General features: G+C 39.0%; 1 protein-coding gene across 1 annotated transcript in view; it reads right to left on the bottom strand.

The window, feature by feature from the left end:
- The window catches only part of DPP10 (dipeptidyl-peptidase 10 (non-functional)), a gene marked incomplete at its 5' end in the record, with an annotated part of 153367 nt that overhangs the window by 44645 nt on the left and 81558 nt on the right, over window positions 1–27164 (bottom strand). The window contains 3 exons of the mRNA XM_009708873.1: window positions 3003–3100; window positions 6515–6669; window positions 11104–11224. Coding sequence (XP_009707175.1) covers window positions 3003–3100; window positions 6515–6669; window positions 11104–11224 — 374 coding nt within the window. The remainder of the gene's footprint in view (window positions 1–3002; window positions 3101–6514; window positions 6670–11103; window positions 11225–27164) is intronic.

Genomic DNA, 27164 nt, shown 5'->3' with positions numbered 1-27164 from the left:
TTTCCAACTGGAACTTCAGGAGCTAGCACAAAATGCACACATATTTCATCTTAGATGTATATTGGCTTTCTAGGACTAATGAGAAAAAAACCCTGCAGTACAAAATCATGTTTGGCATTGAAGAAAACATACTGCAATTTGACACACGGAATAGAAAAACCAAGGGGGAAACCGTAATCGCACAGAATACAATGACGTCTTTAAAGGAAGACTTTCAGTCTTTTTGTGGCATTAACAGTGCACAGCAGATGGTAAATTTTTCCACAGAATAAAACTTTCAGGAGTAAATTTACAAATGTTATTGCTGTCTTTACATCAGAATAACCTGACCAAAACTTAGGAAATATTACTGAGCACCTTTATAGTAGTAAATGAAGGCAGAACTTTGAATTTACTCAATCTTACATCAAGTTCCCAGATGCCCTAAAAATCAGAGAAACAGTTTTCTGTATTCAGAGGTCCTGCACTGCACACAGTCTGGGGAGAGTTGAGAATCTGAATGTTACTTTTTGTGGCTTTATTTTTATTTTTATATATTTTTTTATATATATATACACACACATACAGAAGCCTCCTTCTCTACCTATTTTTGTGGTTTCTCTGTGTAGGAGTGAATCTCTCCAGTAATAGCAGTTGGTTATGATTTGTACAACACATTTCCAAAATGTTTCTGCCCTGAAAGGTCCATAAAACTATATATGATACTGCCCCATTCCATTTAATTCTGAAAGACTCCCATGACCTATTTACTAATGACTCCATAATGAATGGATTAGAAAGGTATTGAAAAGTTGACCACTGAAAGTAGGTGCTGCTTTTATTAAAAAAGCTAATACTTTAAAAGAAAACTCCCAATCACAACAAACTCCAAAGATTTCCACTCTAGAAAGGCCTGTTCAAAGACCATTCTTCATATCTGTATATATGTTGATATATGGATACATACGGATTGATGACCAGTGTGATGACTGACTACTACTCAAATCTGGAGTCAGAGTGCAAGATTTACAGTATACTTGGCTCACAACTATACAATTTTCTAAATTTTACAGCACAGACATTATACCTTAATAGTTGAAATAAAGACAAAACTAACTTTTTTCCCAGGTTTAAATAGTTTTACTCAGTCTTCTGATAGAGCAGGAAAACAGAATTTTAAACATGAATATTATTTCAATTAAACAGCAACAATATCTTTATTAAAGACTCAAAAAATCTGGCAAAGATGCCCCTTAAGGCTCACAAAATAAATTCCACAAATTGAGCTACTGCTAGCCTTTCGCTTCAAGATGCAAAAAAGGTTTTAAGATATCAATATTCATTAATTTGATTCTACTTTCTTTTTCAATCTGCTGGGGAGCAAGAATGAATCTGAAAAATCTAGAGAGAATGAATCTGAAAAATAGAGTGAAACCATAACATCTGAACAATATTTTCAAGATTTTTTTTTCTCTTGGAGATTTACATATTGCTTTCTCATTTGACTTCTTTGTGCCTTCTGACATTTAGAGGACAATTTCAATGTTTAAGAGAGCAAAGATGCTCATCTTGACGGCAAGGAATCTCTTTCAGATCTTATATCATTACTTAAACTAATGAAGAGTTAGCAAGTAGCTGGAGATTTTATTATGTTTGTCAGTAGTGTCCCATCAACAGAAAGAAAATACTTCAAAAAGCACAACTCATTCAAAATCACTCCTTTCACTAACACAATCAGTATGCATTCCAGCTCACATGAATAACTGCAAGGCATAATTCACTATTAAATTATTCCTACACTAAATTAGGGTACCTCAATTTGTGTAGAAGAGAGCTACACCAGCTTAAAATTGGTTGCAACAATCGTGAATCAGTGCCCACTGTTAACATCCTGATTGTTTTGGGAACAATTACCATAAAATCTTCTGGATTTTGTAGGAACTGCAAAATCAACAACTATATGCAGAGGTTGTTTTTTTTTAACTAGAGGTAGCTTTATGTTTGCCAGTCCCTTCCACGCCATTCTCCATCTGAAAATGCTCTGAGTGAAGAGAGGAAGTGGTACTTCCCTGGCCCTGAGCCTGCAGCCAGATCTGGACTGTAGTAACTGTTGTTATTATTATTACTACCATCTCTATTATATAACATTTTAGGGCTAGAAGATCATTAGTATGTGCACTGAAATCACAATGGGCATTTAATCAAGGTGACCGCAATTCTACAAACTGGAATACACATATGGGAAGGGATGAAAATTTTCTTGCCCTTAAACAAAAGCTTCAAGGCATCTCAAGTGAGGACAGGTAATCGGGAGCTCATCTTAAGGAAGTAACTTTAGGAGGAGAGTCATCGGTTGCAGCCAGACTCGTTACTTCAGCCTCAAAGTCAAAGGGACTGTTAAATTAGCTCAGCGGTTCTGAAGCAGTTTCTCCTGAAAAACACAGCACTGCTCTTTTAGTCTCTGTGATCTGGTGCCATGGTATCTCACTTTCTGTCACCTCGCTGCCTCTGTCAGCCGTGATGAGAAACAAAACTTTCCGTAACCTACTCGATTTCAAAAATTCAGAGTATTTCTCTCTAAATGAAGGAACATCCTGATTATGTGTTCTGTGCATTTGTCAGACCCTTCTATATTCTACAATCTCATTTCAGAAACTGAAAGCAACTAGTTGGCACACAGCAAGGAAAGGCTGGGAGTGAATGCAGTAACCACCTCGGAGGCAGGGCAGTGTTCAGCACCCTTGAACATAGCTTAGGATTCTTAATTTCATCTATTTCAAGTAAATTGGAGCTTTTCAGGGCATCAGACATCAGCAAATCCCAGATCCCTGTGATTTTTAAGAGGAGCATCAATCCAGTACAGTTGTATTTTATTTTACCATCATTATGTTCAGCCACGGGGACAGAGATCAAGTGCATTCCAGTCAAAGATAAGTGTTGTGCTGATGTAAAAAGGCAATGATTAGCCTAAGAGACAGTCAGGTTAAATCAAACATGAGTTTCAAAACAATGAAATTATATACCTTGATTTAAAGCTGTCAGGTGGCATCAGTTCGAGTGTATGTGCTGGTCCATACAGATTAACTACGAACAGCTTTATTGTTGGGTTTGTTTGACCTGCCTTTGAGAAAAAGAAAAAAGAAAAAAAAAGGACCTTTAGAGGCACTGAATCGGTGACAGCTAGACTCACTCATCAACATAATTCATTATCTTTATAATAATGAGAAGTTAGTAAAATTTTTAAATCTTCAATTTAAAAAATTAATTTCACAGCTGTATGAATCACACAGATAAAAATATGAAGTATTAATCGAGTAATTCTCTCACTGCTTTTTACCTTCCTGTGCAGAGCAAGTGACCGATGCTAGAAGTGGCTTGGCCCAGTTAAGTCAGCTGCAAAACCACAGTCAGTTCCTAAAACAGCAGTTAAATCCAGCCTCTAGCAAAGTGTTTTCCAGACACTATTGTTCCTTCTTCCAAAAAGCTGCACTACCTATACCTGGGATAGCATTCCTCCTCTTCTTCCTCTCCCTTCTCTTTCTTTGCCATTTTCCCCTGGTACTCCTTCCCTGCTTTGCTGGGTGGGAAATCTCTATTTTTGGCCCTCTTTAGGACTCAGTGCTCTGGCAGGCCAGCTCTAAGAGAAACAAAATACTTCGTGTTGCTAAAGGGGAACAAAGTGGTAGTTTGATATATATCCACTGGGAACAGTCCAATAAATCCTGAGAGTCTACATGGAGGAGGGACTCATCCTCCGAATAACATGGCTCGTTACTGAGGGATGCTCCTGAGATGAAAAGAAAGGGCTGGTGATAGAAAGCAAGGCTGCAAGGAGATGTTACCAGTCCCACATCCCTGTCCTAGCCAAATCATATTCAAGCTTCTTTTTCATTTAAGTCACAGGAGTCACACAACACTATACAGCGTCCTTGGGACACAGGGAATGAAAAGCATCTCTCTCAATGGGGCTGACTCCTGTTTAATACTGGAAGGACAAGGTAAAATCACTGATTCTACAGGTTTAAATCATAATAAACTACAAAGTTGTGTATCTGGCTCTTCACAGGTATATTTAGATATGCAAAATAGCTTGGCTGAAATACACCCACAAATTCCCTTTAGGAATCGGACTTATCTCAAAATATAGTCTGAATGATGTATCCATTCATTTCTGAGTGGTATGGGGGATAACAAAGTGGCATTTGTGTATTTTTACTAGTGCTAAAAAAAAGTTTTAAAAATGGATTTAATTAGACTCCTCAAATTTATTTTTTTTTAATATTATCTTTTACATTTGCCTCAAAAGAAACATGGTCTTTCAAAGGTATCCTTTGCATGAACATAAGCTTACACAAATGCAAAACTGTGGAAGAAAACCACTGAAAGATCAAGTCCCTAGGACACGACTTCAGTCTCCTTACATCCTTTGAACCTTACATTGACTGCATAGTGGTATCCAAGTACTCTCACTGGGAGGGTTACCATGAGTAACTACTATCCAGCACAAGTATGAGTTGTAGAGAGACACTCTTAAGCATGCCTTCACAGCAGGCATGGCCAAATCTGTGCCAGTCCCTGAACACACAGCGAAGTACAGCACTACCCCAGCTCTGTCATCACCAGCCCTGCTCCGGATGTGGCAGAGGGGTCTTGCGGCATGGCACTGCCCAACGCGGGCTGCCAGGCTGAGCTGGTCCCCTTTCAGGGCTGTACTGCCCCAACGTACAGTCTCTGCTACAAATATCACAGTGTGCCCTAACCTGTTGTGTGGGTATCTCTGAGCTACTGCTCTACAGCGGTGGCTTCTAGCCTGACACAAAGTCTGTCTCGACAGCTGGGGAGGTGCCGTGGGCAGGAGGGCAAACTCTGCGCGCTCCCGCAGCCTGCAATGGACTCGGGCAGCTGAAGGTGGTCTTTCCACCCGAGTAGAAAATTCTCACATCCACATCCCTCCCTCGACAATGAACAGCCTTGTCTCCTTTACTACTCAGGGTCTCCTCATGACAATTTAAACAGCATAAATTTTGTATAATACCCAAAACATTTGCTCAGTAGCGCTAGAACTCCTATGATTGAAATCCCACTTTGTTCTCAACGTATTTAACAAAATTTAAACTTCCTTTTTCATGCTTTTTTTAAAGACTACAGTCTGTGTGCAACATGCACAGATGTGCGTGTTCCAGTATTCACAAGAACACATGGGTTTAATTTTATTTTTTTAATCATAGATATAATTTTCACTGATGGTTTCATTCTATAACAAAGACCAAATCTTTTTTCTTTCATCTCTGTTGCTATACCACAAGCTTCATTACCAATTAATGATGTTTAACGGGTAGCTAAATTGGCATTAAATGGTGATATTAAATAAAGATAATGTTTTTTCATTAATGAGATTACCGAAGTAGTACTGTGTATCACTTTTATGCTGAGTTGCTAATGAAACAGAATTACTCATTTCTTGTTTGCAAAGCTGACTTTTTAAAATATTCTTTATTTTTTCTTTGCTCTGTCACTCAAGGCCTTTTGACAATGCAACTATATAAACTACCTCTGAAAATACTGTTAATTCATTATTTTAGAGTATTATTTCATAGTAAAACCACATTGTATTTATATCATGCATATTATTGTTTCATAGTACCTGGTACAGTCTAACTGTCCACTCATCAAGAATAAACGGTGATCGCCAAAAAACGGTAGCAGGAATAGGGTAACAGTAATATTTTCTAAAGCCCTCAACGAAATTCCCTTGAAATGTCAAAGGAGTACCACATACACGGATTGACATATCCCATTAGAATGGAACTCAGACACTGTGAAACTGCACGCAAGGGATGGATAAACTGATAAGCTGGAAGATAATACCAGTGCTGGATCACAGCACAAAATGATGGCTAAGTAGGCATCTAATCAGGAAATTCCCAAAAAATGAGGACTGACTTCAGCCATTATTCCTGCCTGGGCTGTTCTTCCACTTTCCAACACGAATCTAAAAACCCTTTGCTAAATGTTCTGAAACTCAGTGATAGCTCTCTTTTTTTTTATCTTATTATTTCTCATTTTGATGGCCAGGAAAAGGTTTTACTGTGGCTTATCTTACGCAAGGCCAGTCTGTCACATGTATTAATAACAGCATAATGTACTGACATCTATATAACTGCAATGGAACATGCCCTGCGCTCTGCACACAGCGTGTATGAGTCCAGTGCAGTTGTCACAGTGTATTTTTTTCCGTGTATACTTCAAACATAGTACCCTTCTCTCATAAGTGGTGGATTGATTTTACCAAGCCATATATCAATGATGAAACTACTATTAATTAGTTTGTCTGCTGCTCACTCACTCGACAGTTTCCTTCTAGCAAAAGGTGTTACAGTCTACTGAAAAAATATGTAATTACTATTTCCTGAAAAGCAACATGAACAAAATCAGCCTCTGTTACTGACTAGAAACGCTCCTTCCAAATGGTTGAATACTATCACTATCACTCTTCCTTAAGAGGAGGTGGGGGCTGCACTCACACTCATCTTACCTTAGGATATGGATACTGCTTTCCTTTTGGATATAGACCTCCAGTAAACCGGGGAATAACCATGTTCGGTACTAGAGAGTCATTTATTGTCAGGAACGCCAGTCTTTCACCATCCGGAGACCACCAGTGGGCAACGTGAGAATGAAGAAGTTCCTCTGCAAAACCAGATTTCCTTAGGGTCCATAAAAATAACTATCACATAGTTTCCAGCTCATTCAGTTGGCACTGATTTGTTCTTTCTGTGCCTACTTGAAATGCATCTGTTGTAATTTCAGTAATTTCACATTACCCTGGGTTGAATGTTGGGATAACAAGGCATATCGAAAGACCAAACTTTAACCATTTTCCTCAAATGAATACTTTCATTGACATCAATAAATCATCTGAACATGAAAGATGATTGTTAACTGCCATACGTTTAGTTCTATTGCATTCCATTGGAAGTGTTTAATTACTTTTTAAATTATTTGAACCATTTTAATAGACAGGTATTTTAGGACTGTCAATCTTTTTTTTTTTTTTTCTTTTAATATAAAACTTTAGTATACCCAATTTCTCTGAGCTGTGGCACCTAGTAACATGCAGATCCTCACACAGTGACATTTATATAATCATATTTGGAGTGCAATATTTTGACTTTCTTATCTACGTCTACTGATCAGCTTTAATTCTTAGAAAGTTCAGTTTTTCTGCAACGTAACTTTTAGAAAATCCAAACAAAACTTTTTATCCAAATTGTATTTGATTTCCAAATGAAAGTGATTCTCCAAAATGGCATGCAATGTTTTCTTACATTTATTGTCATCACGTTTCATATTCGAAAGAAAAAAAAATGGAAACAACCACAGAAGCAACACCCGAACTCCTAGAATCCCAGTAAAGCACCTCCTGACCAATTCCAAATTCAGCTTGTACAGGTCTTCTGTCTTCCACTTGTGAAAAGACAGGGTTTTTTCATTACATATTTGATACGTTGGACTTGTTTGGTGAGCATTTTGTATTTAAATTTGAAGAATTTGGCTGGAAAACTAATTGAGAATAGTATACTAACATGAACAAAGGCCTGACCACATACCTAATTTAAGAGCCTACCTACAAAACTACATAAATTGTCAATGGAGACTCTCCAAGATGCTAATCAGATTCTGAAAGTTTTGAAGCGTCCTAATGGGTTGAATTATCTAAGGTTAGGTGCAATGAAGCTGGGATCTATATTCCAAGTCATATATTCTGGGTCATGCTTTTCTCCCTAGCTGGATAACTAAAACCTTTTACACAGGAGAACAACAGAGAATGAATGGTGAATATCAGATAGCAAAAATCACGATTGTGTTTGTTTTAAAATATTACTGTTTGCATTCAGACAAGGTTATTCACACAAAGAAAAGCTATTCCCAAATGCTTTGTAAGTTAAATGCTGGTAACAAACTCACGCAAATGATAAAAGAAAACAAACGAGGTCAAAAAGGAGGAACAGTTCTCAATTCAACTGAAAGTCTCTTAACCTTATCTGGACAATATTCAGCCTGTTCAGCTTCTGATACTACTAAAATCACTACTGAAAGTAGAGAACTGCTCTAAGTTAACAAATGGTTAATGGGAAAGAAGCAGTATATTCATTCATGTCAACAGACACAGACTGTGGTCCTCCAACGTGTACAGACAGAATTTCATTTTACCCTGACTTTAATTATGCGTATTGTGGAGAAGAGCCCACTGCTAGCCTGAATCCCTGGGATTCTCTGTAAGTCAGGAAATGCAACAGCTATTTGGGTCAGGGATTAAAAACCTTGGAAAAGAATGGGCGAAATCACTTAATGAAAGTTTTAGGACACACATAAGGACGAAGGCTTTGGGATGCGTATCATCTCCCACACCATTTCAGAAACTTTCTAACCCCAGACGAGATAACTTTTGCTTTTCCGTCTTACGACAAAGGTATGTGCATAGCTGTAGAGAGAGGGACTAAAAAGAACAAACTGGGGCAGTAACAGATGTGGAGGTATAAGATATTTGGACAGATATGCCTGGCTTCCTTTTCAAGAAAGGAGAAGCAGGCCTTTTTGAAAATCAGCCACATATGAGACTTGCGTATCCATACATTCACAGGCAAAAATCACCCACAGCACATACAAAGTTGTGTTTTGTTGTCAGCTAAAGAAGTTCTGTGAAGCTTTAAAACCTTTCAGTCCTCAAATTTTAATTAATAAAATGTGTCTGTAGGAATGATGGGCACACACAGAGAAGCAGGAGCATAACCTCAGACAAGCATTATTGCCATTATTGTCCTAGTTGTTCCTGTTCTTTCCAAGTTACCACATTTTCTTTTTCTGTTCATCATTAAATATTTGCAGCTTAAAGGAACACTCATTTATCAACAGCTTTGTTGATCTTTAAAACAAATGAAGCTACAAAAAATCCACGTCAATCTCTTTCAGATACTGTTTCTGAGATACATAGGTAAGCTGAAATATAAAATAAATAAAAAAAGCATATTGGTATGTTTCAAATAAAAGAGATTAGTTTTGATTCTCTTTAGTTCTTAAATGTAGATCTCATGAAAGCAGAGGTCCAAATCATATAAAACCTCCCACATTTCTTCCATTAAAATACATCTTAAACTTCTATCCATATAATTCTTAGACAGGGTCTACTCCATCCCTTCCAGACTGCTCAAATAAAATGCCTGGCAGATATCAGAACTGATCAGTTGCATTAGGTAACCTTTCGTGGTCTCTTCCAGCCTGAATTATCCTATGATATCCTTACGATCCTTTGCAGACTAGGAGGGAACATTTTTTAAAGAATTTCATATTATATTTTGTTCTGTGGATTAGACCTATATAATGATCCTTCAATATATGTCATTCACTGCAGCTCTATGCTGCACCCAGCTGCACCCCAAAGAGAAGAGAAACACAAACTACCCTCTTCTGAACAGGTGTCCTCAAAATGCTTGCAGAACTGGAGCCAGAATTGCCTTGTTGCATCCATGACTGTGACTCTTATTAACCTCACTTCGTTTTAACAAAAACTTGATATACTACATCAACTTCAATGAGCTATATACACTTAAATTCTTCAATTTGCACGCAGTCATGTTAGATTTGAAAAATATGAAGTGCATATAAAACTATATTCCATTCCAAAGATGTCCTTTGTCCTTAAGTTTTGAAATGCATTAAAACATTTCAAAACATTAATACAAACCTTGGAAGTGGGTAATTATTAGACACAGGCATTTAAATGGCTAAGGGATGCAAACTACCATCCTAATTTCAGAGTTTACTTGGGCAGAGATTTTAGAAAATCCTGATGTGCGCTATCTGCTCCTAACTACTGAAATGCAAAAAGGTATGGATAGACCATTTCTAAGAGCCACAGTGAAGTTCCTTGTTGTATGGCATAATATCATTCCTAAAAAACACTCTGCCCTGCAAAACTCTACATATGAGAAGTTACATATTTAAGGTAACTGAGTATTTAACACTGAGCTATTTATCTATAAAATTCATGAGTCCCATAGAAAGAATAACCAAAATGTGTATCAATTTTATGTTCTTGTACCAAGCTGGATAACCTGCCCCCATTTTTTTTTAAATTTATTATTTTGTTAAAAGCATTTTGGGTGCAGAGAGATACATTCTGTGGTAATACACAGAAGACGGCTTCAGAAGCCAGAGGATATCACAGACTGAGCTGTCCCCCACTCCATTTTGACACTGCTTGCCAGCAACAGCAAATTTTCCAGCAGTCTGGCCCAGGTTGATTTAAGCAAAAGTAGCAGCCACTGTCGAGGCAACAGCATGACACTTTTAGATCCTGTCAGAACACTCAAACTGGATTTAAGCATGTTCCTAAAGTCAAGCACAATGTCACTGCCTGCCTTGAGGGGCTGGAGTCTCTCCTGGGTCATGCTCTCACACAGCACACCAACCACCACTGAGGCTGAAGGAGAGACACTGATCAAAAAAGTGAAGGAACTCGGCAGTATCATCTTTGATCACCTTTTCCTATGTATCTAGCAGTAAAAAAGAAAACATAGCCAATTCTGCTTTTATGCTATGATTCTTCTGTGCCTTCTTCTATTAGGATGTTTTAATCATAAATAGATCAGCACTGTTCACACAAGCAACAAGCTGAGTCCTTTCCCTCCCCATTTGCGTTGTAAACTCAGAATAGCTCCAAAGGTACAAATGGAGTTAATCTAGATAAGAAAAACATACAGGGTGTTTAGTTTTATTTGAATAGGTCTATTTAAAATGCCAGCCCCACTGAAGTTGGTAGTAAAATCCCACATCAAGATTTCACTACTATAGCATTTTTTACATACTACCAAGTGTTCGTAACACATTTGATATATTATGATCAAAAATAAATTCCTCTTTCTCAGCAAATATCGTTATATGCAAAACAGCAGTCAATACAAAGTATGAATAGATACAAAGGCAATCTTGCAAGAAAACGAGAAGGTAAAGAAGCAAAACCAACCTTAGATAGCATTTTCTGAAATGAATAGGTTTGTGCTGTTGGGTCTCTACAAGAACCTCTCATCTGTTTCAATAAACAGATATATTTGTCTGGCTTACCTTCATATAACCAGTCTGCAATTCCATTAAAAATAATTCCTTCTTTTCCCGAAGACGTCAAGCGCAATGAGCTACTCTTTACATCAGGCTGATAGTAGATGTTATTTTCAAAAATATAAATCTGGATGAGGTAAGAGGGATGGAGAGAAAAAAAGAACATTTTGGTAGATATAAATGAATGTTCAGCAATGAATACATAATTTCCTCAGGCTCAGTCTACAGAATAATTCAGTATGAGTTTTCACCAACATTGACTTCATATTTCCTTTTATTATCAATTTGGATAAACTAAGCAAACTTTTAATACTTACGCCAGGCCAAATTCTTCCTTTGAAATTGTCTTCCTGGTTGAAATGTTTCTATTCACTTTAAGAAATATTATTGTATTCCTTAGATTCATTCAGGACACAAGTTTTATAACAGTTGAATAGATAAAGAAATTTTACATTAACCCCATTCTATCTAATAAAATAATCTGTTTTTCTAGCTGTGAAATTAGACACACTTCTGCAAGCACATACAGCACAGTACATACAACATAAATGTAAGTTACAGCTTTATGTCACGGTGTGAGAACATACTGGAAAAGCAAAAATAGGTAGTGTCCTGCCATTAACTTTCCTCAGCTTGCTGACACTATTTCTGACTCTGATACACAAACATTTTACCTTAACTGTGCTATAGAAATGCCCTTTATTTTCAAATCTAGGCTCCTCCTCTTTTTCCTGCATGTAACAGACTAGACAGATTGTCCTTTTTTTAATTCGTTGCCACTTCTCAGCTTTGTCTGCTTTTCTTTCTCTGCTCACTTTGTTGCAAAGGATTTCAAGTTCACTCATTTTGTGAGACTGAACTCCAGGCTCCATGACAAAGTGTGATAAAAGAACAATAAAGGTCGAAAAGAAGAAGAAAAAAAAATAATAAAAGACTTCAGAGTAATATGGGGATGGTAAAAAGGGCAGGAGACAAATACAGTGATAATGAGAAAGATGTATGACATGGAAATTCTTACGTACTCAGATGTATGCCACACGAGCTATATGTCTGCCTTTCTCCTACCACAGCCAGGAGACCTCCAAGCACTTCACTGCAACACAATTTACGTACATGTTGTCCCAAACTTCTTCATTGGCCCTATCTTTCCCAGTTCGAGTTAATAAGAAACAAACATCTCAGACACTAACAAGCCAAAAGCTACAGAAGAGTATGAAAAGCAGAACCACGGCTACTAGCATTTCCTGTAATAATGCTCTTAATCCTTTTTCTCCGTACTCCTGCATTCCTCATTTTCATGAGTTGTCAATGTCTGTGACTAGACTCATATTTCAGCTATAATCACCTCAGAGTTGTAGCCTTTTTCTTTACTTTTTTGTTAAACTACAATGGCCACAGATGTGCTTGCACAGCTTAACAATGGAATCAAACTGATATCAATATTATGCACCATCTTGATCCACACTAAGTGCAGCTAACAGCATGAGAGAAGCAACACACAATAGAAATTTTTGTTACGTGATTTCATCAATGCACACTGATATACAGAGTCTCAGAGACTGCTAACCTGAAGTAAATATATTTCCACCAAAGACCATTTTAAAAGCCTAGTCATTTATCATTCTCTCATACTTCTATGATAAACGACTTAAGGGAAAATACTAACCAGAAAGCAAAGTTTTATTATCACTATTACAGCTGTTCTCTCTGCTTCTAAATTACCATCTGAAATAGATTTCCCTACGAGGCCCCAAACTAATGGCATTTCTTGATTTTTAACAGTAGCCACTTCATGATTTCTGCTGCAGAAAGCAATAAAGCTGATTTTTTTTCATACCATGAGCAATGCAATGATTTTAACCATTACTGGGAATCAAGGGTGACTTGGAACAAAGTTCTTTATGGTCAGAAATTCAAAACTCGGCAGGGAGTTTAAAACTGAAGTAAAAAATAGCTGATCCCATTTGAATAATCCAAAATGTACTGACCAGTAATTATATTTATAGTTTTAGAAATAATATTTGATATAGTTGAGAATTTATGGGAAGCAGACATATGACCCAGCATTAACACCAAAGGAAAACAAGGATTAGAGAATGATGGACATATCAAGCTTTTGAAATAACATCGACAAATACTTCTTGACAATGTTTATTTCCACAGTAAAAACGTGCATTTTTTTCTAAGGTAAAAGAAACAAATACAAGTAAAAATAAGGCATGATTAATTGCTTAACCAAGAAAAACAAAATAATTTAGCCAAGTATTGGCTACTTAAGTGAACCAAAATATTCCTATCAAGATTAAATTACAGATAGCCTAAGTACCGGGAACCACTCTGTTGTCTATTGCTTAGCAAGGAGCAATTTCTTACTGTTGACAATCTGTTCTTATATAAACAACTACTTTCAGGAGATTACAAAAAAAGCCTACTTGATCAAATGATGCTTTTATTTAAGCTTCTTTAATTAATGAGCTCAATCTAACTAATTTTTGAAGATCAGAAGTACCATTTTTGCTTCTCTGCTCCCTTTTCAGGCCCTTCGTATTTTTAATGGTGGAGATACCTGTAGTGTCTAGGCTCTGCAATGAAAAACTTTCATTTAAAGCCATCATTGCCAGTCAAAGTACAGGATTAAGAACTACTTGTTTTATGACTGAACCATGAAAAGGTCTTTAATCCTGTTATTACTAGTTAGCAGGCATTGCTAATTCCATTTGACACATTTCAGATAAGTAAATATCTCAGAAGGAATACTCACTGTTGTGCCACTGATTGCCAGCTTCCTTGGCTTTATCCCCCATACATTTCATAAAGCGGCTTTGTCTCTATCCTCAACCAGTTCTCAGCCATCCTCTGAACATCCCTACAATCCTCTTAGTCTACTCTGTCATCCGAAGTTTCCCTTCTCTCCTCATCACTCGTGACACGTGTTCTTTCAACTTTGAAAGCTACCTCAAAGAAAAATTTTTTTCTTGACCATGTGGACTGGAACATTTTAAAGTTCTTGAAAAACTTCAAAGCCACCCAACAGCTCTCTCCCCAGCAAGCCTCAAGCTCACTGCTTACTTGAATTTAACATTAAAAATGATGAATTTATGCTCCTTTGCAAAACATTTATGAAATACAACTGTTCATGTTCCTTCACATAACTAAACAGCATGTAGATGCACACCAACGATTTAGGATTGGTGCACTGGCAAGTATCGCTCTGCACTGCCTGCAGCATTTTGAAAGATCAATATCCTCATGCTTGAGCCTGTAAAAACATCTTAGAAAGATTCACCATTATTGTTAGCCATTTAATCTCATCTGTAATTTTGAATATTTGTTCTATTAAGGAGGTGTCATTTGCCACATGAAGCCCAGAAAGTGCTGTTTGTACCAACAGGAATGGCTTTGGGCACACCTCCTACAATGATGCTGCCTAACCTCTGCAGTCAGGACTGCATTCCCTTCTGTTCCTGAACGTGTCAAAGTACTCACCTGTAATTATTTAATTCATTCACCTCTCAGAAATAAGGACTTGGGAGTTAAAATGTTGATTTCTGCAGCAAAACATATATCTTATACATAACTCTAAAAATACTGAAATTCTAAGAGATCGCCTCTTGAAATTAATTTTGTTCACAAGATTGTGAATAGATCTTGCTTGCTTTTGTCTAGCGTTTGCACATACAACAATGAGCAGCAGCTAAGCGTCTTGGCTTCATGTCCCTCTGAAACAGTCGCGACTAGAAGCAGCATATGCACAACTATCGTTTCACCAGAGAGCAGTGAAATGGGCTTTTTCTACCCAGCTAGTCCTCGGCTCCCATTTGCAAACTGTAGCCACGACATCACTCCATGCTCCTCCTGCTGCAAGAGGTGGTGTCAAATGTGAAGTGACTTTAGCAGGAAAATGGACACTGGTTTTATTTTATACGGATTATCACAAGCCTACCAACTAAGAGTAGAAATGGAACTATTCCTCAGCTGAAACACGCAAAAAATCCTACACCAGGCCCCAGAAGCAGAGGTCAAATCATGGTTAGACTCTCCCCTCCCTGCAAAATACCTAAGTTCCTTTTCTTTAGTTCATACATTTTTACCTTTCTTGCTCAATTCAAACGTTGCTACAAATGCTTTCTGGTGAAAACAGTATCTGTAGCAAACTCCTTGCAGTTCCACTTTATGCTGCACTAAAATATATTTCTGAGTTTTTATTTCAAAAACACAAAGACTAGACGGAAATTTTTATTTTTTAGGTGGTGGCTGCTGCCGTTGATTAGTTGCAGTACAGCAGTACACAGAAACTGAATTTATGAGCCACAATTTGGTCTTTAAAATTGAGTGAAAGAGAGAGCAAGTGGCTGGGAGAGAACTCAGACCACTAGTTTTCCTGCAACAGAGACAAACTCTCAATTATTGCAAGGCAGACAGCAAACCATGACACTAGGACAAGAATTATTGATCAAAACAAAAAAATATTCTTGGAGCAGAATCTTGCAAATACATGTGCCTAAAATCCTGACTCCAGTAAGTAAAACTAATCATGTGCCCAAAGGTTTCCAGGGTGGGGATTTCACATACTTCTTCATTTTGTGTATTGTGTTTTGAGTAATGTCACATAAACTAAAAATTTCCCTTGCTAGTCTATCTCCACTCAGGTATTTGGGAGCAAGCAAAAGTAAAAGGGCTTTTCTTAGTATACGCTTGGGTCTAATTACTACATCATGAGTACTAAAATGTTGACTGTAACTACTAAATCTTCCAAAACTGCTAAAATAGGAGTTGCTAACTGTGTATCAGACAGGTATTCTCATGAATACATCAGTGGCTTTGCACCCAGAGTGCTTTCACAGCTTTCAGCCTTTCAGCTTTTCATGACGATAAGAAAATAAATTGAAAAAGGCACAAAGTGGAACCAGGCTATGCTATCTTATATGAAAATTATTATTACACTTCTTTTAACCTCTTCTCTTCATCACCTATTTCTTGAGTATTTTTTAAGTATTTAAAATTATTTTTTAGCTAAGATCCTTAGCTAATAATGCTGTAAGTGTGGATAAATATAAAAATCTATGGCCTTCAAAATTATTTGACATTTTGTTTTCTTAGAGATTTTTCACAGCTAATCACATCAAGCCTTAAACCAAATGAAGAAAAAACCACAGCATTTTTAAAATTATTTTATTAAGTATTTTCCAATTAATGAAAAACATCTGCAAGAATGTTTTGGATTAGTGAGAGATTAATTCTTGATAATGATCACATTTATTTCAACTGACTGTGAAGAATTTGAGGCTCTGATTGCTCTAATGTTCTACCTACAGCACTAATCCTTCTCCTTCTTCCACACCTGTCAGCCTCTAGACTATTTTTTCATAAACCTTCTGGTAAATTAATTTATTCCAAAACGCTTATTTATTGTTTGCACCATGTTTCACAATTACATGATTTTATTTCAGGCTGAGGTCTTAAGCAGAGCACCCAGTCCAAGCAGTTAGTTCCAGATGGCAGACAGCTGTGAAAGCCAGACCTCTAATCCCACAGCTGAACGGCAAACCCCGTGCCAATAGCCGGAGAGGCCCCCTGTGTATCTTTAATCATTTCAAACACTACAGACAGAGAAAAGCCGCTAAATTACAGAACAATACTCCACTTTTTCCCTTCAGGTGCTCCACTGAAGCCTTCTGCATGGGCATATCCACACTCAATCACTCCTTTGATTGCAGGGTAGCGTATGGGCAACAGTTCAAGCTTTTCACCCCCCTGTTGGGCAGCAGCAGCAGTTTGCCTGGAGCTGCATGGAGGTCACCATGCCATCGCTTACCCAGCACAGAAGCAGCGAGTGCGTGCGAAGCAGGGCTTTGAGCTCTCGACCAAAGCAGGGGCAGCTTCTCTCCCAGAGGCTGCCAGCAGCTGGTTAGCCCTGGCAGTTGAGACAGAGTCACTATCAGATATTTGCACGTGTCCTAGAAATTCATCCCGACACCGAAGTTCGGACTTATACTTACACCCAAAAAGCCCAGTTTTCTTCAGGTGGAAAAGAAACAGACCTGCAGCCCTTGCTGACAAAATCTATCTCCGTCTCTGGAACCATTCATCAGTCTCAGTTGCAGAGAAAAACTACCAGAGAGGCAAATTTCTCTCAAACCCGATGTTAAGGAGGTAGTCTTAACAATCTAGCACTACTCCTTTCTCTAACTTACACATGGATAAACTTATTTTTATATGAATACGATAAGGTAGCATACCATGCAACAAGTTCTTAGATTATACAAAGACTAACTGTATAGGTATAACGTATTGACACTGCTGTTCCCTAATATGAGAGGGAACTGTCTTAGGTCCAGAAGCAACATTACTCACTCATGTCATGCTTCGCCCAAGCTGAAGGTATGTCTCCCCACTCTGTACCACAACCAGGTACTTGTTGGCCCGTGTCACACTTCTTAGTGTAGTGTGGCCACTACAGTAAGCCATGAGAAGGTACAGCTGTCCTATAAGGCACAAGTTTGCAGATCCCCAGTCTAGTACTTCCACATGACCTGATGTGAAACGATAGGAGAAGTCACTAACAACTAACAAATAAAACTGAAGAAAATTAGTTAGCACAGCCTTTAAAATTGTCTTGGTATTTATCACAGGGAAAACTTGGACACCTATCCCATAATGGTTAATATATCAGGGATTTATTTTCTTAATGAGTGAATCTTTCTAATTAATCCTCCAGAGTTTGAGCATGGCAGATTTGTTTGACTTCCTGATCGATACCATCGGCATAAATACATTTTGCCATCAATAATAACAGAAATACATAAAGGAAACTGCAAGTGTCAGTGGGCTTTGCAGTCACGATTTACCCTTACATAGTTTTAACAGCTCCTGAAATTAACTTTTCAAGACAAAAAGATAATACCCAGAATCCAGCATCTTGTCTTGAAGGAAAGAAACGGTGGAGCATGAGTAATGGCATGGTTTGTCATTACATGGATTCATCAGGACAAACACCAAGTTCAAGGAAGCTGCCAACCAAACTCTAAAGCTACTGAGCAGATACAGCTGGAAAGGAAACAAAGGCAGCATCTGTATCAATACACCTTTGGTTAAAAAAAAAATATCCATACAATAAGTACAGGTCTCTTCCTGTACAAGTGGGTGTCCTACCTGTGAACCAAGGAAACCATCAGATTCTTCCACAGACTTTCTGACCAACAAATATATAAATAACCATTCCAACTTGCAACAATTTCAGCGCTCACACTTAATACCCCAGAGAACACGACAGTGTTCTTACCTTGCACATCGGGAGTATGAGCTACAAGACAACTAAAGAATTTCTGATTAAGCCCAGAAGGAGACCTTCAGGCATTCAGGAAATGCTCCTGCTGCAGAACTCCGGCAGTTGCTAATGACAGCACTAAAGCTCTCGACCTAAAGCATCTTCAAGCAGCCCATATCTGGCTACATTCCTGTGTGACTTTGGCAAGGACACACAGTTCATCACTCTTTGGACTAGCACAGGTGTCTTCAGAGCCTAATGTCCTATGTAACAGATCACTCAACCGCACTTTTTGCTCTATGCAGAGGGGTAAGTATTTTTACTGATGCAGAAACAAGTGTCTTCCTGTGCAACCACATAGTCTGGCTAACCAGCTGACTCCGCCATCATCGTGGCTGATAGCTACATTTCAGCATAGGATCTATCAGACTTCTCCATTTCCTAAGCATACAACAAAATTCCATCCCTCCTTCTTGTGAGACTGCCAGCCAATTAATTGGATAATTAATTCTTCAAAAGCTTCAAGATGTTTTTCCATCTGGGCTCGCCTCTTACCATTTGTTCTGTTCTCCTGTCTTACCATACATTAACCTGGGCCTAGTCCAACTGCCCTTAGTTAGATCAGTCACTAAAATTTCCAGATGAAATACATTTTCTTGCTAACAACTGCTAATACAAATGATATCAGCTATTCATTAGACAGAAGAAAGTCAAATAAAGAATACTTTCTCAGTCGCTCAGCAAATTTTGTACTTTGCTCTTCAGAGACCAAACCATGACTTCTCCAGTTTCAGGTACAACACTAAGTTGGCACAGCACTATTTTGCAGTTTAACCTCGTACTGGGAAGAGAAAGAAGATCCCAGAACACACGCAGTAGCCGTATTTCTCCTAGTCCTGAGTTCATGTTGGAGCATGCGGTAGAATAAAACACACAGCAATGAGGGAATCATAGAACAGAATCACAGAATCATTTAGGTTGGAAAAGGCCCTTAAGATCATCAAGTCCAAGGATTAATCTAACACTGCCAAGTTCACCACTAAACCATGTCCCTAAGAATGAGTATAACTTGTTAACTTGTTATGCTACCTAGACCACAGCTAAAGGAGTGCAATATGTAAGTACAGTTTTAACAGCTTTCATAGTTAGTTAAAACCCAGACTCAAAGACACTGGCACAGAGCCCTCACACATAAATGTTATGAGGAAAAATTGGCTTGAAGCTAAATAGATTGATCAAAACTTGCTTGGTGGTATTTACACTGCATGATAATATGTATGCATACATACATATTATATATATCCAAACAGTCAATGCTCTTTGTTTCTTGAATAATGTGCTGCTCCATATGCAAAGTTCAGCACAAACGAGTGATGTTTAATTAAAATAAATAAATAAATGGTATCTTAAATGAAGTAACTAATTTTAAAATTATTTTCCAATGATTTGTAGAAAAAAAATGTGGTTTCAATTCTGACTGCTGTTTTTGCCAAAATTATGGAAAACGCAGCTATCCATGCACTTCCTTTGATTTGTAAATAATATTGGAACTAACTTTAGAGTACAGGAAGAAATTAAAATCAAACCCCTGCATCCACACAAAAACCATTTGGTTGCATTTTTTCAACACTTGCTGTCAAGATAACAAGTTTGGTTTTCATTTAAGTACTTAACGTATTCGTTACTACTTTCTGGTTCACAGAACTGAAAAAGTATAGAAATAGCTCCACTTCAGAAACTTACAATTAGTTTTCACCAATTTAAAAAATATTGCAAATCAGCCATGGTATTTATGCATTACCATTACAAATAATAACGCATTACCATTACAAATAAATACCTGGCTTGGCATCTTCTCTACCCCTCTTCAACATACTCCAAAGCTCTGATAGACACATTTTTTCTAATAGAGCCACTGATAACATTATTCGTAGTCGCAGTGTAACATCTGTTCTCTTCTTCAAACTGAACAAACATTTTCTTGTCATCTATGATTTCACTTACTATACCCCTGCGACTTACAGACTTAAACTGAGATTGCCAGACCATTGTTATACCCACTGCTACAGAAGATGAGTACTCCTTTCTGCCCTTTTCCTTTGCCAAAATCTCATTTAATTGGAGCAGCTTCCACTGAAGAGCAAGGTGTGCTTAAGATTACGTGTTTTGTGTGTCAATGCAACAACAGTATAACTGCTATTTTCTTTTTTCCTCTCAGAAAAAAAAATGCTCATTTTGGGAAAAAAAACACTTTCTAACATCATCCAGAAGAACTGGACATAGAGCATTACATAGGAACAGTTGTTTATTACACCCAGTTAGAAGTTCCATGATGGCAATCCAAACCTCCTGGTCCATATCAAAGCCCCTCTACAGCCAGAAGCCACAGTGCACTTGCTGCAGTGAGCCACAGAAATCCTTCAGGTCTCTGGTTGCAGGAAAGAGGTGGCTTTTCTTGTGTTCTGTGATGAACTGATGTTGTGATGCCATTTAGCTTGTTTCTACCTACAGCTTGAGACTCAACGCCCATCTTCAACACAACTCTGCTGAATAAAGTGCTGGCACAGGGGTGACTCAAAGTGCTCGCGGGCCTCATGCATGGTAAAGATCATCAATCACCAATCTTCCTGTGACAATGCTCTATACATGGATGCTTCCAAGTTAGGTATTGATTTACTGTTCCATGTATGTGAAAGTAAGACCCGTTGTGTAAAAAGTCACATGGACAATCTAGATTTCTAGGGCATACTTTGCACATGGAGAAGTAGCAAGATAAACAGTTCGTATCTGCCATTCTTGCCCACAGTAATGAGCTGTGGAAGAAGTTCCATGTTAATGAACCAGGACACTCATTGCAAGGCAAGTGAAATGCAAGGTGGCAAACTATTACCCAAAACAGTTATAATGCATTTCACTGGTGAGACTGATTATTCTGCTGATGTCTTTCTTAAAGGTCCTGCAGTGATCTCCAGAACCAAAGAGAATTACTGTATTATGGATAATATAAAACACAGGACGGTGGCTTATAAAGTTTTTATAAGTGTGAATTTTGGATGGTTAGAGTATTCATTAGTGACTTTGTCAGTTACAATTACACAGAATTTTTCCAAAATCCCTTTTTTTTTTTCCCCCTACATCTTACAAATTGTCCCTCTAGATCACATACGTTACAGGATGACAATTTCTAGGAAAGTTTTATGGAATTATATTGCAAAACGGCTTTATGTTAGATCTCTTTCCCCTACATTGTATCTGTAGTCTATTTAGATTGTGAGCTCCCATGGACAGGGATCGTAGGCTAAAATATCCAATACAGTTTGCAGTACAGCTGCTTTGCAAGTCTCCAGTAGTGCAGAATGGCTCTGATCTGCTCTCTGCAGATTTTTTTTCTTTTGCAGGTCAATCTATACTGGTATAAAATTTTCAGAGCCGTTCAGCTCTGACTTGCTCCAGCTCTTACCCCATAGTTCCACATGCACCACGGACCACTAAATTATGCAGATACTTGGCACAGCAGGTACCACCAGCTACCTAAGCAAAGCACGGCAGTAGACAAAAATCTAGCCTTACATGATCTATGTTTCAAAATCATCAGAAATATTGAAATGAGGCAAAAAAAATAGATAAAACCAAATTTATTATAATTCTAAGCAATAATAACTGTATTCACTCTTAAAGGTACCAATTTTCTAAAGATTGTGATTGACCTAGAATTTTCTCAGAGGAAGCTTTCAAATCTTTTGATTGTGTTGTAATTAAGGAAGAGAGGAAGTAGGTGTTGATCACTATGAAACACGGAGACCTCAAAACACATACATCCCACTGCCATATACTGCCTTTTTGTCAGTTACAATATGTTAATTTTACTTTTGCAGTCATCAAGCTGCCAGACATCACATGAACAACACAACACTGAAGTGCCACTTTTCTGCATCACACTAATGTGTTAGCACAATCTTTTCTGAACAACTGCAAACAATCTACAAGGCTATTATATCTAATTGCTATTTAGGTAGTTTATAAATCTACTGCAAACAATAGCGAGGATGCACTCATAATGCAGCTACAAGATTAGTTACTAATGTCATGAAATAAACCAGCCCACAAACTCAGAGTATCAGGAACTCCATGATAACTCTGATGTTTACGTCCTTGATTTAAAATAAAAGTGAGGAAGCATTGCCCTCTTGTTTAGACATACATTAATTATGTTGCCTTTCCAATGATATTGGATCATGATGTTCACTAAATTCACGCCCTGCCTAATCCCATGATAACTTACTCATGAGTGCAAACACTGTGTATATAAACAAAATCACATACAATATCTGAACTATGACCTACAGAAAAAGTTACTTTATAAATCTTTGTGATTGCACAGAAGATTACAGTAAGACTGCCTTGCCTGCAAGCTGATAGTCTGCATCTACTGCTTCGTCCCCATGGAGATGCCTGAAGAACTACACTGGCTGCAGCACTGTGCAAAATGTCTTTGAGGGATTGGACTGCTCAGCCCTTTGGTCTTTGTCTGTGTAAGTGATGTGTATAACAGACTTACCTATAAACAGTGTATGCTCAGGAACTCACACTCCTTGTTCCTCGCATTTACTGATAACTTCTGACAAATGAACCAGCATGGAAAAGCGTGGACAGAAATGTCACTCTTACATGCCTAGGTTGCTCCTACAGACTTGTAATAAAATCATAATCTGTCCTTAACATAAAATCTTTTAAAATGATCTCTGGTATTTCGAAGGCTTATCTCACACTGATATCAAGCGTTCACTTATGTCCAGACTGATCAATCTGTAACAGAAGCTAAAATGAAAAATTTTTGACCTAGTTACTCTGGATGGAAAAAGGCAATGTTGGGAGGTGGGAAAATATCTAAGATAACTGTCTGGACTGGGTGCCAGAGGAGGAATTTTCTGTTTTATTTGACAATAATGTAAGAAAGTAGCATCCTAACAGCAAGCATCAAAGTCAAAAAAGACAGAATTGAAAATGCTGTGCTATAAAGTTGTATTTACATTTTCTGGTATTCTTACAGTGGTAGACGATTCCCGAGAACTTTGTACGTTATTTAAATGCTGAAGTAGACCAAAATGGTTCAGAAGGTTCCTTCAGAGCATTGATGATAACTTTTTGACACAGGTTGGTGGAGGAGCCAACAAAGAGGTGTGCTCCACTGGACCTTGTGCTAACAAAGAGGGACTGATTGGAGATGTGAAGGTTGGAGGTAGTCCTGGCTACAATGACCATGAGATGGTGGAGTTCAGGATCCTGTGTGAAAGAAGCAGGGCAATCAGTAGGATTACTGCCCTGGATTTCAGGAGAGCTAACTTTGGCCTCCTCAGGGACCTACTTGGCGGGATCCCATGGGTTAGGGCTCAGGAAGGTCGGGGGGCCCAAGAAAACTGGTTAATATTCAAGCACCGCTTCCTTCAAGCTCAAGATTGCTGCATTCCTATGAGCAACAAACAAAGCAAATGGGGCAGGAGACCTGCACGGATGAGCAAGGAGCTCCTGGCAAAACTCAAATGGAAGAAGGAAGTTTATGGAATGTGGAAAAAGGGACAGGCCACTTGGGAGGAACATAGGAATGTTGTCAAGAGTATGCAGGGATGTGACAAGGAAGGCTAAGGTCCACTTGGAATTAAATCTGGCAGGGTTGTCAAGGATAACAAGAAGGGCTTCTTCAAATACATCACCAGCAAAAGGAAGGCTAGGGAAAATGTGGGCCTGTTGTTGAAAGAGGTGGGTGCCCTGGTGACAGAGGATACAGAGAAGGCAGAGTTACTGAACACCTTCTCTGCCTCAGTCTTTACAGCTAAGGCACGCCCTCAGGAATCCCAGACCCTGGAAATAACAGAAGAAGCCTGGAGAAAGGGAGACTTGCCCTTGGCCGAGGAGGATCAGGTTACAGATCACTTGGGTAAACTGGACACCCACAAATCCATGGGCCACGACAGGATGCACCCACGAACGCCGAGGGAGCTGGTAGACATTATTGCTGAGCCCCTCTCTATCATCTTTGAAAGGTCATGGAGAACAAGAGAGGTTCCTCAGGACTGGAGGAAAGCCAACATCACTCCAGTCTTCGAAAAGGGCAAGAAGGAGGACCCAGGGAACTACAGGCCAGTCAGCCTCACCTCTATTGCTGGAAAAGTGATGGAACAGCTCATTCTGGATGTTGTCTCTAAGCAGTTGGAGGAAAAGAAGATTATCAAGAACAGTCAACATGGATTCACCAAGGTGAAGTCACGCTTGACCAATCTGATATGCTTGACAAAGGCTGTGGATGTGGTCTACCTGGACTTCAGCAAGGCCTTTGACACTGTCTCCTATGGCATTTTCCTGGAGAAGCCGGCAGCTCATGGCTTGGACAGGCATACCCTTCGCTGGGTGAAAAACTGACTGAATGGCCAAGCCCAAAGAGTGGTAGTGAATGGAGCTAAATCCAGTTGGCGGCCAGTCACGAGTGGTGTTCCTCAGGGCTCAGTGTTGAGACCAATTCTGTTTAACATCTTCATTGATGATTTGGACGAGGGGATCGAGTGCACCCTCAGTCAGTCAAGCGGCGTGGGAGTGTTGATCTGCTGGAGGGTAGGAAGGTTCTACAGAGGGATCTGGACAGGCTGGATCAATGGGTCAAAGCCGACTGTATGAGGTCCAACAAGGCCAAATGCCGAGTCCTGCACTTCAGTCACAACAACCCCATGCAACGCTACAGGCTTGGGGAAGAGTGGCTGGAAAGCTGCCCAGTAGAAAAAGACCTGGGGGTGTTGGTCGACAGCCGGCTGAACATGAGCCAGCAGTGTGCCCAGGCAGCCAAGAAGGCCAACAGCATCCTGGCCTGTATCAGAAATAGTTTGGCCAGCAGGACTAGGGAAGCAATTGTCCCCCTGTACTCAGCACTCATGAGGCCGCACCTTGAGTACTGTGTTCAGTTTTGGGCCCCTCACTACAAGACATTGAGGTGCTGGAACATGTCCAGAGAAGGGTAACGAAGGTGGTGAAGATGATGAGGGGATTAGAGCATCTCCCTTATGAGGAAAGGCTGAGGGAACTCGGTCTGTTCAGCCTGGAGAAAAGAAGACTGAGGGGGGATCTCATCAGTGCAAGGGGCAATGGGCACAAGCTGAAACACAAGAAGTTCCACCTGAACATGAGGAAAAACTTCATTACTTTGAGGGTGACCGAGCACTGGAACAGGCTGCCCAGAGAGGTCGTGGAGTCTCCTTCTCTGGAGATATTCAAAACCCTCCTAGACATGATCCTGTGCAACCTGCTGTAGGTGAACCTGCTTCGGCAGGAGGTGATCTCCAGAGGTCCCTTCCAACCCCGACCATTCTGTGATTCTGTGATGCCTCTGAGCATCTTCTACATGAGAAACCCAAGCAGGGTTTAACACAAAGCTTTGTCCTTTCAGCTACTATTGTTGACCCAGCCTATCTTGTCATATGGTACATGTGCCTTTGACTCTCCACTGTGCACAGTGTTCAAGTTGTCAGTTGTCTTTATGATGGGCCAACATTTTAGTGGATGACATCTACCTGTACAGACTGCACACCATTTATCACTTCCCACAGATAAGGCATTCAATGCAAGAAAGCCAGTTTGTCTTAAAATATGTCATTAGAAATGAGACAAATAGGAATGAGAACGTTCTGACTAACTCTTACAATAGCATTTCTGTTTGGGACAGTTCAGAGTCTATGAAACAACACTTGAAAATAACTGTTTGCTTTCTTTCCACACAAAACTTCTCTATTCTATTTCTGTAAATGCACTGGCACCTGCCATAAATAGTGAAGTAAAAATGTGCAATGTTCTCCAATACTATCTATATGACCAATGTCTGCTAGTCACTACTGACCAAGCTCTGCTCATATAACACGTTTACATAAGCACATGAATACTACTAGTGTATTACTTCTTCACCACACCCTAGCCCCCAACTAAAGTGATAAATACTTTGATCTGCACAGGTTTCTGTTCTCCTGATTAATGCTGTTTCCACCAGCTTAAAACAGACCTTTCTAATACCAGTTTGTTTCAACAAAAGTAAGTTTTAAGTGCTGGCTGACTGCTGGGTCCTTCAGTTTCCTTTCCTCCCTGCCAATCAATGCTTAGTTTTCTCTTACAAATCAACAGTATACCTCACTTTTTAATCCTTATTCTCCGGGGTTGTCCTGGCCTTGAAGCTGTCAGTGAATATACACTCCCCACAATTACACACCCACAACCAGTCTGCCTTTCGCTGTCTGGTTCAGGCTGAGTCAATATGAAAACCTAAGTCACTTTAATGGCAGGAGTTTAATCTGCTCTGATCCTTCAGCACAAACACAATGCGGAAGTCATAACCCCATTGTAGGGATTAAAAAAAAAATGCAAGGACATTTACAGGTTGGTGATGATGGAATTTAATGTCTCTCTCTCAAGAATGAATTGGCTAAAACAGAAAGAAAGAGCGTACGACAGCGTTGAACATGCCCAAAGCTGTGTAGTCATACTCTGTTTTTTTTTCTCCTCATCACACCTGTCTTGCTGATAGAGATTCAACAGGGAGTCATGACATCATCATCATCCATGAGGTATATACAGCTTTAACTTTTTTATTTTATTTTTGTTAATAACAATAAGGACCACCTACTCCATGTTTACCCATATGCAATGGGTAATATCCTGGTTGACTGATGTGAAGAGCCCATTGATCCAAACTGGGCCAGGAAGTCCTATCTTGCCCACTGGAACAACTGAACTAACTTTCAAGGACACATATCATAAAGGAAAAAGG

This window comes from Cariama cristata, unplaced genomic scaffold, assembly GCF_000690535.1.
Source record: "Cariama cristata isolate BGI_N322 unplaced genomic scaffold, ASM69053v1 scaffold4121, whole genome shotgun sequence".
Taxonomy (NCBI): Eukaryota; Metazoa; Chordata; class Aves; order Cariamiformes; family Cariamidae; genus Cariama; species Cariama cristata.
The sequence above is the reverse complement of the archived record's forward strand: the minus strand, read 5'-3'. Positions and strand labels throughout refer to the sequence as shown.